The following is a 15,816-nucleotide window of genomic DNA, read 5'->3' as shown; positions in this document are numbered from 1 at the left end:
CTCAGCCCAATCCAACGTAAGCTGCCTGTGTGGCTGGTGTACATATGTATGGTTTTATTCCTTTTATTTTGTAATTATTATTTTTTTTTTGTAGAAATCAACTTTTTATTTATTGCCTGAGGGAGGGAGAAAACAAAACTGTTTGGAGAAAATAATAATAAAATGGTTTTCAACAGCTGTGTCCGGAGCGGGTTTGTCCGAAGGCCACGGGGAGCGTCTCCTCCCCCAGCAGCAGTTTGTGCAAACACTCAGCTTTTACAGAGCAACTGTTAAAAATGTATTTATTGAGTTTTAAACTATTACAAGTATTGCAGATCAGACATTTAGCCAAGCACATTTATAATTCAAACTCAGTTGTTACAACGATGTTACCTACGGTCCACCATGTAGATAGGCTGAGAACCTGCCCGTTGTCTTCTTTTAGAGAGGGTAAAGGAGGAAATAAATAAATGATATCCCAGCTCCAGGTAATTGGCAACCAAGAGAGGAAATAAAAAAAAAAAGGCTAGTTATGAAGACAAGTTATATAAAAAAGTCTAAAAGCTCAACCCCCAGGTACACTGCCGTCGGGGTTGGCAGAAGGAGCGATGAAGATGCGTAAGCTCACAGGACTGGCAAGGGAAGAACAAAGAAAACACTTCAATTTCCCAAGCTGAAGCACGTAGTGTGGCTGTTAAGAAGAAACAGTGTCAAAATTACCTTGTAATAGAGATCTCTAATCAAGCTACATGAGTAACCACCTCAATGGAAGCAGCACTAGGAATTGCCACCAAGAGGTCCAGTGAGACAAGGAGATCTGTCCCAGCCAGTCGGGTAATATGCCACCAGAGTCTGCGTTAACAGGACTGCCGGTGTTTCTTGTTTCCTGCCAACTCGAGGGCTCATTTACCTGCCTCCAGGAGTTTCAAGCAGCATATGCTGTCCTCTGATTCTCTAGGTTTTGTATCTGGTATGTGTTCAGATTGGTGGGGACACTGCCACGCTGTGCTCTGAAAGGTGAGGAGAGCATGCTCCTAACTACCCAAAGACCATCAGAGGGTTCAAGTCCACCAAGGTTCCCGAGGCACTCGCCACCTGGGAGTGAACTGAATTCACACTTTGCCATCTCTTACCCAGGAGGGTTGCAGCATAACCTAAAATGACCAAAACATGCCTGGGATACACATCCTTCTGGATATCCAAGCTAGTTTTTCTGAGCAGCTTGGAAAGGGAGAATCATAGGATCCCATTAAAAATAAATTCACACACTTCCTGACCTGCAGCTGCTGAGAATGGTTAGCAATGTTAAAACTAATTGGCCTATTTTGAGGTTGGGACCCATCCTTTTTTCACATCTTTTGGAAAAATCTGTCCCTGGGTGATTTCTCTTCTTAGTCCCTCATGGCAATTCTAGGTGGTGCATGTACAGGAGGTGCTCCTTCACGGCAGGGATGCGGGAGACTTTCTGAGAGGATTTGGTGCTATCTAAGCAGCCAGGCTGTGCAGTGGCACAACGTGTCAGCATCCCTCAGCACTTCACACGTTCACGGGGAGCAGGTATCTCCTCTGCTTATGGCTTCAACGAGCAGTTAGAGCAGGCTGGTTTCCAGAGCCAAAGTGCCCTTCTCGAGAAGCTGTTCAGATTCACACACAACACCTATTCTGTGCCCACTGCCCACCAAAGGCAGCAACGCAGAACATTTTGGGAGGCTTTCCTATTGTTTCAGTGTAAAACTTTGCTTTGGGGTATGCCATTACCAAAGTACAGAATTGTGCAGGCAACAGAAATTCCTGCTGCATAACGGAGTGGAATTTGATCACGTCACACGCAAACATTCAAAACACAAGAGGTCAAAAAAAAACCAAAACAATTCTCATTCCTTGGACTAGAGAACAATAGTGGCTGCAAAACTATGACACTAGTACAATAGAGTTTCATGGAGCTGGGATCACAATAAGATTGGCATATGGATGGGAGGATGAGAAAATAAGATACCATTTACTAAGGTACGGTATTCGGTTTTTAATTCCAACAGCCTTTTTATCGACAGCCTTCAGACTGCAATGTCCCTGCACCAGGTACCCAATGCCTCTGTCTCATGGAAACAGTTTCAGCAATGGAGAGCAAGAACCTCCTGTCCTTGCTACATGGTGAAGTGTTTTTCTGTTTTGCCTACAGAAGTCCTGCCACAAACTGCACAGATGTCTCAAAGCATTTCCCCAGCAGGACATGGACAGATCAACTGGACAACTGCCTCCTTCCCTAGCATACACCAGGCGATGTCCCATGGGTAACAGCTCCTCCTGGAGTCAGAGGGAGGTGCCCAGCCTCCCAAGCCTACGAGATGGCTCAGCCCAGTGTGTTCTTGCATCCTCAGTTCCTACTCTGACCCTCCGCTGGTTACCTGGTGCTGCAAAGGAGCACCCCTGTTATCAGTGGACTGCCCTTCCCAGGAAGGGATGGGGCAACCTGCCACATCCCATTCTCTAGAAGAAGGAGGCTTCAAGTTAATTCCCTTGGCTAAAGCAGCAGCAGCAACATCTGCACTGTAGAAGTCTGCCAGCTGCAGCTCTACCATCAAAACCACGATCAGGTTTTTCATGGGGAACTCTAATACCGACAGGCAGATCCTCACTGTGTTTGGAACTACAAGGAGGTACACGTACACCAGCAGAGGCACACGCTGCTCCTGCGCAGTCTTCTGTGACACAGTCTCATGAGGCCTGGTTTTCCTCTGTGTCTGGCCACAAACAGAAAGGAGATCACGCCATTACAAAACAAAAGCCACTGCAAAATGATTTCCTCGCGCAGCACCTTCACTCTGCACAGAACACCAGATACGTAACACTGGCAGTTCAAAAATACTGAACAGCATATTTGTATCCTCTAGAAGCTGAAGGCTCCTGAAGAAACCCAGATGAAGTTCAATTAGCACACAGGAAGCAACAAACAAGAACAAAGTCCGGGATGAGCATGGTGGGTTTTTTGTTTCCAGGTTTGTTCTTGTTCTTCAAAGATGTAAAGCTTTGAACTTCCACACCCACATTAACTGTTTTGCTCACTTAAGCAGCACAATTTTTTTACCATTTAAATCTATGTCTAATGGGGATGGTGAGCAACACGCACTCACACCACTATCTGAAACCCTAGCGTAGATAGGCACATCCCCCCACTCCATTATTAACTAAATTAAAAACAAACCCCAAACTTAAATGATGAATACAAATCTTCAAAGCCTAGTGGTGATCTTTCCAACCCTAACACTATTAAACAAGTAGCCAAAATACAAGCATCCGATTTTACCAATGATATTTGATTTAAAAGGACGTCTAGGCTAGAGCCTGGCTTGGACTTCAAAGCTACATATTTCATCAGGTCACAAAATGAAGTGGAAACCATAAATCCAGTGCCAGCTCAAGAAAAATAAAATCCAAAGCTCAAGATCTGCTAGTGTATTGCTATTTCTAAGGTTTTCTTTATAGATATTACAAACAGACAATGTGCAGGTAGCCAGACTGCATCTGATGACTAATTTTACAGTGGGTGAAATTCCTCTATGAGGATAACTTGCTGCAACATTAATGTCTTAATGCTAAAAATGAAAACTTTGTGTCTTAAAGCTGAAAGTGAAAAGCTCTTCAGGTTTAAGTCTGTTTTGTCCGAACATGTCAGCAAATCCCACTTGCAGGGAGCACGTTTTTGTAAACTAAAAGCACACGATTCTGTCATTTCCTTGCTTAAGGGGCGATAAAGCCTGGATGCATGAACTGGATCATCAGTTATTCAGCAGTGCTGGTTGACAGGGAAATGTACAGCCTGTTCACAGGAACATTTTATCTCCAGTCCTTATGTGCTCAACACTGAAACACATGACATTGGTTGTTTAAAACAACAACAACAACAAAACAACCAAAAAACAAACGAACATGGCTTGATTTTCAACCTTCTCTGAAGTTGTAAAAACAACTCAAAAAAAGAAATTGATCTCCACTTTTGGTAAATCTAAATCCTTCATGAGGGAGACTTACGAAGTTTTTTGGTGTTCTGCTATGATTAAAAATAACTTTCTCCTACCCAACAAAATAAACCTGGGAACTTGCATGGAAGGGGATTAGGGTGAATACATCCTAGCTTTGCTCTCTGGTACACCTGTAAACAAATCCACTTGCTAACTTATTATTATTATTATTTTTTAAGTTTGTTCTCATCAAAATGTAAAAGCCATGTTTTAAAAAAAATGTAAATCACTTGAGCTGTTCAACTCTGATGTCACCCAGATGTGACACTAAACTGCTGTAATGCTCTCCCTTACTAGTCTGAAACCCAGTTACTAGGTCTCAGTAAAGAGAGGAATGAGACCCAGACCCGTTCTTGTACATGCAACCTTCTGACTTTTCACCCATCTTCCAGCGAAACCATACGCCACTGTAACTGGGGAACACTTCACAAACCGCACGTACTTAATAGCAGCCTTGTGAAATGTTCTTTTAGAGATACCAGGGGAGGGCACTGACCCGCTACATGAAGTTCTTTCAAGTACAAGAGCTGTTTTTTTACACTTCCAAACACTTCCTATGGGTCGCCCCAGGAAATTTACACAAAGCAGCAAATTGACACGATTTGTTTCCATTCCAAAGTTCCACTCACTCATTAGTACTGTTTGCTCAGAGATGTGCAAAAAACCCCTATATCGAAGAACTGGACCTAGCCCCTTCTCAGATGAAATTCATATTACATTTTTAATGGTTTTCGTCAACTTGACTTTGTGCAAAATATCTTTAAGAAGGTTCTGGCTCAACTTCAGAATACAAAAGGAAAATAAATAGTTGACTAACATCTCTTGAAAACATAAAATGAGTGCTGCATGCTGAAAAGAAAATTACGGGCTTAATGCAACTTATCTGCAAATAAAATAACCCAAACAGTAGTGTCTGAAATTTTAACATGTGAGATGGCTGTGAAAAAGATTTCTGTTTGCACAACGTTTCCAAAGTCTAGATCAAAACAACATTATTTTACACGTGGTAACTGCAGAGACTAGGAGCCTGAGATATATTATTAAAAGGCAGTCTCTTGTAAACCTTCCTCAAAAGGAACAGTAGCAGTCGAGTATGCAAGAGTTACTCATACCATATTCATCAAGACAGCAATGCTTTATAAAAGACATACAGCTTATTTGCAGGTTAAGAATTCTATGATACTGATATTGTGAAACACACATCCACCCAGTCCAAGATTGAACTCATATCCTTCTTCAGCGATCTGTAGCTACTAGGTCTTTTGCTCTGCTGCTGTTGCTGTCTGTGAGGGAGCTTCTGGTTTCACAATCTGGTACGTAATAAGATATTCCGGGTATGCCTGAAAATAAGTCAAGAAAAAAAAATATTGTTTATGCAAGGGTACACTCAGCAGCTTCACATTTTGGATTTCATTAAACAATGACCTACGTGGAAGAACAATGCAAGGATCAGCTCTACGTTCAAAGAGCACAAAAGAAAAAGGTGATTTCACACCCAGACAGCACTTAGTGCTGAGAACAGTGGGAACTGCTTGATGCAGTTAACACCTTAGTTAATGTGCTACTAGAAATAAAGGTTTAAATATTTCAGAAGCTTCATGAAATGCAGCAAGGGCAAATGTGAAGTCTTGCACCTGGGATGGACTGAGCTCAGGGAGCACCTTCAGTTGCTTGCGAATAAAATAAATGTTATTATAAAATAAAATAAAGCCCAGAGAGGGGGCTGGGATTGCCTTAACTCTGTCCTTCAGGATTCTCTCTACTGGTAATGGCTTTAAACTAAAAGAGGGTAGATCTAGATTAGATATAAGGAAGCAATTCTTTACTCTGAGGGTGATGAGATCGCCCAGAGAAGTTATGGATTTGCTGCACACTCCATTGCTGCAAGTGTTTAAGGCCAGGCTGGATGGGGCTTTGAGCAACCTGGTCTAGTGGAAGGTGTCCCTGCCCATGGCAGGAGGGTTGGAATGATATGATCTTTAAGGTCCTTTCAAACAAACCACTCTACGATTCTATGATCTTATGATCTACAGGTAACAAGCCCAGAATACTCACTATCTGTAAGAGCCCCAGAAACGCACATGTTCTTGCTACTGCAGTAATGCCAGTTTAATACAATGGAAGACTCAGTGCCCACTGAAGAAAATTCTCTCTCTTAATAGAATCTATCAGTGCTGCAGAGGAGGAATTAGGCCATTCTACCAGATGTAAATCAGAGCAGCTCAGTGGAAAGGCGTAGCAACTGCTTCGATACAGTTCACTGCTTACTTTTTGCATTTAAGTGAAAAAATCCAATCAATCAAATTAACACAACTCATCCAGCATAGAAATAAATCAGATCCCTTCTCCAACCTGAAGATCTTTGCGCTTTCACAAACCCAGTCCTTGCTAACTCACCTACCTGTTCTCCTCTATAGATAACGTATTCAGCATATGCAAGTCCATTCACACTTGGCCTGCCAATAACAGAATGGTGCCCTGGAGGGGCATGAGCCATCTTCATCGTACTGAACTGAAGGAAGGATTTCCCAAGGGTCACTCTACAGAAGAGCATTTGTCTAAAAAGAAACAAGAAAACACTGCGTTAAAATATCTTCCTGCGAGATGTATGCTTCCAGAGTGATTTCAGACTTTTATTTTGTTGCAATTAATTTCTCAAGTGCTTTTGTAGAAACTATTTCAGAAGCCAGTTCTAAGGCTGTATCATAAACATTATTTCTTGACATGCAGAAAGGAAAACACACACTTTGTCTAGTTGCTGTATGAGGCTTGCTCTCATTCATTTTCTATACAGCTGTAGCAAGAAGCTGGAATTCTGTGTTCAAACCAGTAGGATGAGGACAAGTGTGTCAAAGAGCACATTGATCTACTTCAGTACAAAATAAAACAAAGCTGTGATTAAGTCCTGGTCACCCCATTCAAAATTATCCGATCCACTTTGCACTGCTTTTTTCTTCTGAAAGTGCCTGGACTTTAATTGCTCTTTTTGCCTGAGTCTTCATTTCCAAAATTGATATTTCAAGCCTCTTTCCTGAGCCGCAATTCACTTTGATTTACACTCACTTTGACCTTTCTGTGGGACTTACTGCATTTACATCTTTCTTTTCTTTCCCTGGCCTTGACAAATGGAAAGCTGTATTTTTCCTGCCGTGACCTAGCTCGAGTGGCTATTTTTTCCCTGCAAATCATCCTGTGTCAGGATCATAAAGAACAGGACAGCCAGAGTTACCTATAGGGAAACCTGCTGGAGACATACCTGTGGCAGATGTAACAGGACCTGTCTTTGTGTGTGGGACAGCCTGTGCCTCCCCCTATCCCGTACACGTATTGGTTGCTTTTTGAGGAGTTCTCTGCAAAGTAAATCCCAGCTCCAAACATTCCTCCGATGTATGCATGTCTTTCATCAAATCCTTTGTGAATTATTGCATTAATAAAAGGAGACCCTAGAATACACAAAAGGATGTGTTATCACTCAATATTTGTTAAGTAGTAATACTGGACTCTATGTCAAGAGGAGCTTTTTCTGCCTCAAATAGACCATTAAATACCGGAAAGTGTACCCAGTCAGCTGGAAGGAGGCGATACCCAGCAGGATGCAGTGATGTGTGGGATTTACTGTTATATACCAAAATACCACGTGTGACTCATGTCTTACTCATTTTACAGACCTCATTAAGTGACTTCCCCCACCACCTCAAATTTCAGCACCATTTATCTTGCCAGTGCACATCTTCTCCATCAGTCAGTACTCACTAAGATGGGGCAAGTTTATCAGGACAATCACACACAAAAACAGTTTCCTGCACAGAATTAGAGAAGGATCTAGGGCAGGAGGACTCTCAGGCAGCTGTCATTTGCAGGCACTTCTAGATGCTTCTAGAGAACACATTGCTCAAACTCATGGTTAGTTTTGATTCCTTTCCCAAACAACGGCCTGAAATGCCAGGGTAAAATGTATTTTACTGTGTGGTGCTTCTCTCTTTTAGATGATACCATCTTTCTCCCAGCAATGTATCATCCTCCCAGTAGTTACCAGCAGCTTTAATGGAAATGACTGAGATACTGCTTTTGAATTATTTTTTTTGTGTGTGTGTGTGTGCCTTTTGGGATTGCAGTAATCACACAGACTGCCTCTACCACCCCTCACCCTTGCATTATGAATGTAGCAATACAATTACTGTACAGGATGGTGAACAGCTGCATCAACATTGCCAGTTGGTTCTTGTATGGTTCTACCTTTTTTTTTTCTTTTAATACCAGCACGTACAAACAGCTATCACTTCATTACCATGAAACAACATGCGCTCGTTGTGGTGGTTGTGATTCTCTTCTGAGACCTCCTTCTGTCTGTGACAGAATCTCTCCCGCAGCTTCTTGTTCACGACTTTTTGAATCTGCAGTGGTACAACAGGTCTAAGCATACGATTGAAATGAAACGAAGTAAAGTTTCACAGAATTTGCAGAAAATCTACAGGGAAACTCTCAGTAAGATACATAAACGGTATGAAAAAAAACAACATCTGTTCTGCATATAAGGCTAAAATTTTAAAACCAAGTCAGCAACGCATGCTCGGATGTTCAATCTATTGTGAATTGCAGCTTAAGTTGTCAGGTTTAAGGAAGGCTTTCGGGCTTCACCCCTCAGAGCATGTAATACCACCAAGAACTGCAGAACACCTGCAATTCTTACCTCCCTGCTTTGGCCTCTGTTGAACTGAGATAGCTTTTTGAGGCTGGCTGCCTGGTTTAGGTTTAATGTTCATGAAATGAAAACTCTTGAGGAAAGGAGAAGTGTGAATATTGGAAACTATATTTCAAGATGTTCAATTTATCTTGAAATATAGTTTCAGCCACATGCTCTAATATCACTGTGTTTTTTGTAAAGGACTGGGAGCAGGGTGGACAGAGCTTGTTTCAAAGTCAGGATGTATGATCTCCTGTGCTAAGTTGCAAAAGCTCTGTACAAGCTCACTTTTCAAACAGCTATGTAGCAAGGATTTCCTGGAGCTTGGGAGCTTTCTGTTCTGATTTCCCCTCAATTCCCCCCAAAGCACAGCAAAAAAAAATAAACATAAAAATAAACAAAAAAATAAAAATAAAAATAAAAAAGGAATCCAAGAGTGTACTTTCCCCTTCAAAAGCTTACACTCTGTTTTCTGAGATATCAGTGCTTGCAAACCAGTATTTTTCTAGTTGGCAGGGGCAAGGAAGGATGTGCTGAGATCCAAAGTAGCACAAGGGTGATAGGAACTCTTAGTAAAAAGTTGTATTCATCCTTTCCCCCTACCCCAAAACATACTTTAAAAAGGAAGTAAAAGATAGCCTGGGAAAAGATCCGTGCTGCAAAGCCAAATACAGGAGTGATAGACTAAAATTAAATTGGGCTGTGAAACATAAGTCAGGTTCTTCAACATTTTTATCTTCAGTATCATTTCCTCAGGCTCCTTTAACAGCACAAGGAAGCTTCTTCCTCACTCCATGTGCCAAGCACACAATCAGTCATTTAAGCACTTGGTGCTTGCTTTAGCTCTTTATCTGAATATTGTATTAACAAAGAACTTCAAATATAAAAGGCTGATTCAATTCTGTGTGCCTGCATAAGTTCCAACTTATTTTACTAAATAGAAGTAGGAGGCTTCGAAACTTACCCTGATGACATTGTACCTGTTGAAGATCCCGCCAGCATTTCCACCATCCCTGTGCTCCCGGATTGTGCTTTGCATCTACATAAATAAACATAACTGAATGTTTGGCACACAACGCTTGCCAGCAAGGCAAGATATTCATGCAGTATCTTAATATGTTACTGGCAGCAACAAACTATCTTGGTTGAAAATGAGCTAAAAGGTGTCAAAAAAAGACATCAATTTGAAACTGAGATACTCCCTTATTTCTCAGGCAGTCAACACACTACACAATTCCACAATACTGTCTGAGAAGTTGGATGTTTCTATTAAAAAGACTGTATAATTGTAATCTAGATAGGAAAGAGAAGAATATCGGCACTTCCTATCAAAATCAGATACAAATGGAAACCTAATCTAAACCTCCTTTAGATTAGAAGAAAATTAAAAAGTAATGCACATACAAGATGATCATTCTGAAGTAATACCAAATGTTTCTACTGCACAGTGCTCTAGTATTTATGTTCTAGGGTTAATATTCATTGCTTCTAGTGTACAGTCTCTATTTCTTAGTGGTAGGAAAAGGCTTGCACCGTAAATTTTCTGATGTCAATAGCAGTTCTCGAGAATTTCAACAGTTTTAATTTTTTTTTTCCAGAAGTATTTATAGTTACAGCAACAACCTTTAGTAACAACTCAAATAAACATCGCAATTTACTCTGGTAAACACATGACACTTTCTGTCAGACACGTTTACACTAAAAATCTGCACAGACTCCAGATTGCAGAGTTACTAATGAAAAATATTCCATGGTAAGATGGTAGCAACTCTGAGCATCCAGACTTTAAAAAAAAACTCCAAACGTTTCCATGTTACAATGTAGGAACACTACACATAAACAATGAATGCACAATAAAATGTTACCTTCAAACACAACTCTTCAGAAATTCTCTTTTCTGTTATGCTTTTTCTTTCAAAATGGTATCTGATTTTACTTAAATAAAAGTGTGTGGGGGGGTGGATAAAATTATAGTCAACTCTCAATTACCCAAGAGATGTTTATCTGTGTTACAGGTTAAGTAAACCACTGAGACCAGAAAAAAAACAGCTTGCTTAGTCTGTCTGCAGACAGAGCCTGAGCACAGAGAATTCCTAGAAGCTTGTGAAGCCTTCATCTCCCACAGTCTTCACCCACAGCCTGCCTTTCTCTGGCGAACTGTGGAAACCTTAGCTATGAGATGACACCCAAAACACAACATGAACAAAGCAAAATTATGATAGCAGTAAGTGAGCAACCACACTGCTTATTAAAAAAAAAAAAGGCAAGAAACAGCAAAAAAAAATCTATAATCAGTATAAATTAAAACAAACAAAAACGCTCTAAACTCCATGTCAGATCTATGCAATTGACCAAAGCATATTTTATCACTTTCAACATGTGTTGCATGCTTTAGCTCTAAGGATTAGGTGAAGAGAAAAATGCCACCAAGACAGATATTTGCAATACCTCCTCTTCAACGGACTGATACTCCTTATCATCAGGAGCAAGGTCAAGGAGAATGGTCCCCTGACTCACGCAGTGGAAAGTTAAATAAGGATTGGTGCCTATAAAGAGAAGAAATTAAAGGAGTAAAAATCGTCAGGAGAAAACAATACTAGACTTTTTTCTGTCCAGCATCATCATTTTTCTGCTTATATAACCCCAATATAGCAGGAAATGCAAAATAAGCACAAAGCAGAAACATAACCCTGAAAAGATAAAGCACTTTTGCTAGCAGCAAAAAAAAAGTCTTAAAACAGAGAAAAAAAATGCATATCTGACAACAGGATTTTCCTCTGTGCTTTCAAGAGAAGCATCTGAGAAGTATGGGGCAGCAAAGAAATCCATCAAGCCCGCGCTTCAGGATACAGCCAGTCTGTGGGTAGGTATGTAGGGCAATTCAACCCAAAAGTTCCCTCCTTGGTCAAACAGGGTCCCTGCAAATGGTCACAGCTTCCACAGCTCCCTCAGAGGTGTCCATTCTCTGGGAAGGCAAGCAGTCACTCCATCCTTTATCAACCCAATATACTCTTTATCTGTCACAAGCCACCAAACCATCAGGCTTATCAGCAAGTATATTTTTCCCAAACCCAGATTCTTTCAGTTCCTGGTACTGAAGCCTCCATTTACAGAAGATGACTGCTGGAAGCCTGTTCTATGCTACAATTAGACTAACAAGTGAAAGCATCATATTTACCTTGCTGGCCTCCTAGAAGTCTCTCCACACCTTTAATCAATTTGTGGCGGTGTCCATAGGCATTAATCCCTATTTCTTTAAGCTCCTCATGTCCCATGTCTGCCAACACATCCAGGGTTATCTGAAAAGGTGAAAGACCACAAAAATCACAAATCACCTGCCTGATTCCCAAGGCTAAAGATACATCAGTTCAGAAAACAAGGTGTATTCATGCTTCAACCAAGACAGTGTGTATATATATAAATATATATATGTATATATATATATTATGTTTTACTGCTCTCCTTATTGCTGCCACCTTCTGGCAAGCCTCTCCCTATCACAAGACCATATGCAGCAGCTCCAGCCCAAATTTTTGTAGAACCTTTACTTCTCTTATGGCAATTAACAAGAGATGGTTTTCACAGGAGCATTTTTGCTTATGTTAAAAGCATTTTTGCTTATGTAGAAACAGGATGCATGGAGGTGCTAGGACAAGTCAAACCACGAGAATATTTCTGAAGCATTCAAGGTCTCACCTTCTTGAGTAGTTCAAAATTTTCACTACACAAACAGAAACAAGTATTCTATATGTTTACTAATGAATGTTAAACGTGTTTCACATCAGTGTGCTATGGTGTACACTGTTACTGTGCGTATATATACCCACATGTGCATTAAGCCAGAGAGTCTGCCATGCCAAGTCATGCTCAAGTATTCCACTACTCTGGGAAGTAGTGTTGTGAGGACAGGCATGACTATTCTGTTGTAATATACACGGTGTTAAATGTCAAGGTCATGGAGATTACTGATGGAAGCAGAAAGGTAATAAAATGTGCTGTCAGATAAACTTTTTTTTTTTAAGTCAAAAAGAGCAGGAAATAATCACTAGGTGAAATACACGTTTTTATTGCTAAAAAGCAATTCTGTGCCAAGGTGATTCTGTGAAACACGAAAAGATTTAACGTGAAGGAGATAACTGTATAAAGTCTACTTCCAAATTTACACACTAAACTGGGATTGGAAGCTCAGCAGATAATGGGAACCCATACAACTTGGTTCAAAAGCAGGTAGATTGTTAGCACAACTGGACTTGCAGACATCAACACTACAAACTGAGTATCACTAATCCAAAGGAAAGCAATTCAAGCAAGGAATTACAGCTACCCTAAGCATCTGTCCAACTGAGCAGAAACACCTCTAATGAGATTGCTGTGGAAAAGCCTCTGAAGACATTCACCATGTGCAGAACATTAAAAAAAAATACAGAAAACACACAGGTATTAGACAGCACCAGCACAGACCCAATATGGATGTTAGGCTAGAGCCAAGTTGAGGTGTACACGAAGGTAGTGCAGTGCTTGGGATGATAAGCTTACTTTCACCAGAAAGAAAAACCTACAAGAGGAGCTAAACAGTTTCAAAATGATGAATCTGATTGCATTATTAAATCTTACTAGCAGGGCAAGATCTTAAAAACAGGTTAGGAGTAAAGGAAACAAAAGTAGGACAAAAGCGGCATGGCAAGAGAAATGTGTGAAAAATAACAAAACAAGTAGAATACAGTTGTTTTGAGGTTGGTTTGCTTCTTAAAATATGCACTTCTAAATTGAAGCGTAGGCCCTTTTATTTAAGTATAAGAAAAAGTATTATAACAACACGTTCACTTAGGGGAGATACCTCTGTAAGATCTCATGGGAACATTTGGAGATTTTTCTGTAAGCAACACATTACATTTCAAATATTTGTTTCCTGACCCGTCATGAAAGATTAGCAGCAGAGGCCTGAGAAAAAACACACCATCAAATCCAGTCTGCTGCACTTGTACCTTTCACTTCCACCAGTGTCCGTCCATCATGTTCACACAAAAAATCTACTGAACTGTAACACATTAAATCTAAGAAACAGCACATAAGAATAGGCCTCAAATACCTTAAAGCAATGTAACCTTGAGAAACTGGCAGTCATCTTTTTTTTAAGAAAGTGAAAACCGCTGATACCTGAATCAAACAGCCTCAGAGATTTTCATCTCTACTTCATTGAAAAGCATTTGCCAATTCTTTTTAAATTAGGGATAAGGTTTATTTATTAGCTTAGTCTATCTTTAAAACACAAACAACACTTGCCACTTACCTGTTCTGTCTCAAAGATGTCCCGAAGGTGTTCAAGACCCAGGCTTTTCAGGAACTGGGTGATGTTCATGTCAAGACCAGAAACTGTAATAAGAAAAACAAGTCATTTTATCCCAACCGCCCGAATTCAAATAAACAAACAAATAAACCATCACTTTTTCCTAAAATTCCAGTCCGATTTTTTGTGCAATTAACTTTTCTGTGTCAATAAGAAATAAATCACTTCCATTGGGTGAAACGTCTGGGCAAAGCTCATCACTATTCCCTCCCTCAGAATGAAATATTAAAAAGCACAAATGATCTGTGGCAGAGGTACATATTGCAAGGAGAAGAAAAGGAAGACTGGGTGTTTTTTTGCTATATGTAATCAGCCAGATCACGTATTCTAGATTACTAATCAGAAGGTTTAAAAAAGCCCTAATGAAATCCCCCAGCTTTCACAATCATAATTCTGTCATCAAATTAATTTTCCTTGGATTTTCTGGATAAAATCAACAACATACATCTGGGGACCTAATAAGACCTGCCTTTGTACTCAGACCTAACCACCAATAGCAAACAGATGAATAGCCAACAACGTTCCTGACAGAGCACATGAAAACAGAACAAGCATCAGACACTTTACAACGTGGACAACAGTTCAGGCAGTGAAGTATTTTCTGGCTAATCAGAAATACTTTTCAGATAGAGCAAGAGCTGTTGTGAATCTAAACTACTGTACTTCTGGCAATGCAAAGTTGTCCAGCAGCAAATGCACCTTCTCCCTCCTTCCTTTCAGTTCCTGCCGCTCCATCGCCAGCATTTGATGGCCCTCCTACTGCTAGTTCTGCCAGTGGCCCAGTGAGGTTATCTATACTGCTGGCAGCAGAGAGGCAGGATGGTGTAGATGCCGGTGAGATCAGGGAGGCACTAACAACAGTAGCTTGAGGCTTAAAGCACGTAGGCAAAGCTTCTGGAGGCATCGCATCTATCAGCAAAGCTCGGATATCATCAGCCTGAAAAACACAAAACCATTCAACGTGAGGTGCTGTTATACCACAGGTCACTGACCTCTGCGAAGAGTTTTTTCTTCTTCTTCTTTTTTTAATTTTTTTTTAAATTGATCACTCTGTTCCCCCAGTTAAAAATAAAATTGCCAATTTTTGTAACATGCGAATTGATGGCTGCAAGAACATTCTGATTCATTGCTCAGACATGTGAATTGCGTTCTCCATTTCTAAATCTGAGTAAGAAAGTTCATCTAATTTCCCTTCTGGCAGAGTGACTTCACAGGTGTTAAAGCCAGGAATAGCAATGCAGCAACTTCATCGGAAATCCTCTGCAACCTAGGCTGTGCAACACCACCTCAATTTCTCTGTTGGTCTCAATTACTGGTCGAGCATTTTGCACTGGCTCAAAATTTCCATGGAAAAACTCCACTGCTCCCATAGAATATTATAGCAATGTATTATTTGCTACAATAACCTCTTCCAGTGTTTAAACAAACAAACAAACAAAAAAAAGACGGGGGCTACAGGACAAGTATAAACTTGGCTAAAATTGGATTGCAAAATGTCTTTGTTGACTACATTAAGCCGGACCCTCATTCTTCAGGAATTTCCTCTCCACAGGTCCTCACAGCACATGATTAAGAATACCTTCACTTTCCCACAGAGAAATCAAATAGGTTTCCTGTATCTCTCATCACAAAGCAAATTTCCCAGAGCTCAGATTATTCTGGAGGATTTACCTTGAACTCCACCTAAATGAATCAACATCCTTTAAAAGATTCTTGCACGTGAACTGGCCACAGCATCCAATTTGGTTGCAGCATCGATTCCATTAATAATGTTTATGCTGGGACAT

The 15,816-nt window shown here is 40.4% G+C and overlaps 1 protein-coding gene across 2 annotated transcripts in view; it reads right to left on the bottom strand.

The window, feature by feature from the left end:
• Positions 1-264: 264 nt before the first annotated feature.
• TNKS (tankyrase) overlaps positions 265-15,816 on the bottom strand; it is a 103,529-nt gene continuing 87,977 nt past the window's right edge. The window contains exons 19-27 of one of the 2 annotated variants that reach the window (XM_084285994.1): positions 14,693-14,966; positions 13,973-14,055; positions 11,861-11,981; positions 11,131-11,228; positions 9,647-9,721; positions 8,287-8,392; positions 7,255-7,441; positions 6,400-6,556; positions 265-5,338 (exon numbers count right to left, since the gene is read on the bottom strand). In XM_084285994.1, the coding sequence (XP_084142120.1) occupies positions 5,252-5,338; positions 6,400-6,556; positions 7,255-7,441; positions 8,287-8,392; positions 9,647-9,721; positions 11,131-11,228; positions 11,861-11,981; positions 13,973-14,055; positions 14,693-14,966 (1,188 nt within the window). In that variant the 3' untranslated portion in view covers positions 265-5,251. The remainder of the gene's footprint in view (positions 5,339-6,399; positions 6,557-7,254; positions 7,442-8,286; positions 8,393-9,646; positions 9,722-11,130; positions 11,229-11,860; positions 11,982-13,972; positions 14,056-14,692; positions 14,967-15,816) is intronic. The other variant, XM_084285995.1, reaches the window with a different exon arrangement.

The sequence above is a fragment of the Netta rufina genome (assembly GCF_964035555.1).
Source record: "Netta rufina genome assembly, chromosome: 4".
Classification (NCBI taxonomy): domain Eukaryota; kingdom Metazoa; phylum Chordata; class Aves; order Anseriformes; family Anatidae; genus Netta; species Netta rufina.
The sequence above is the reverse complement of the archived record's forward strand: the minus strand, read 5'-3'. Positions and strand labels throughout refer to the sequence as shown.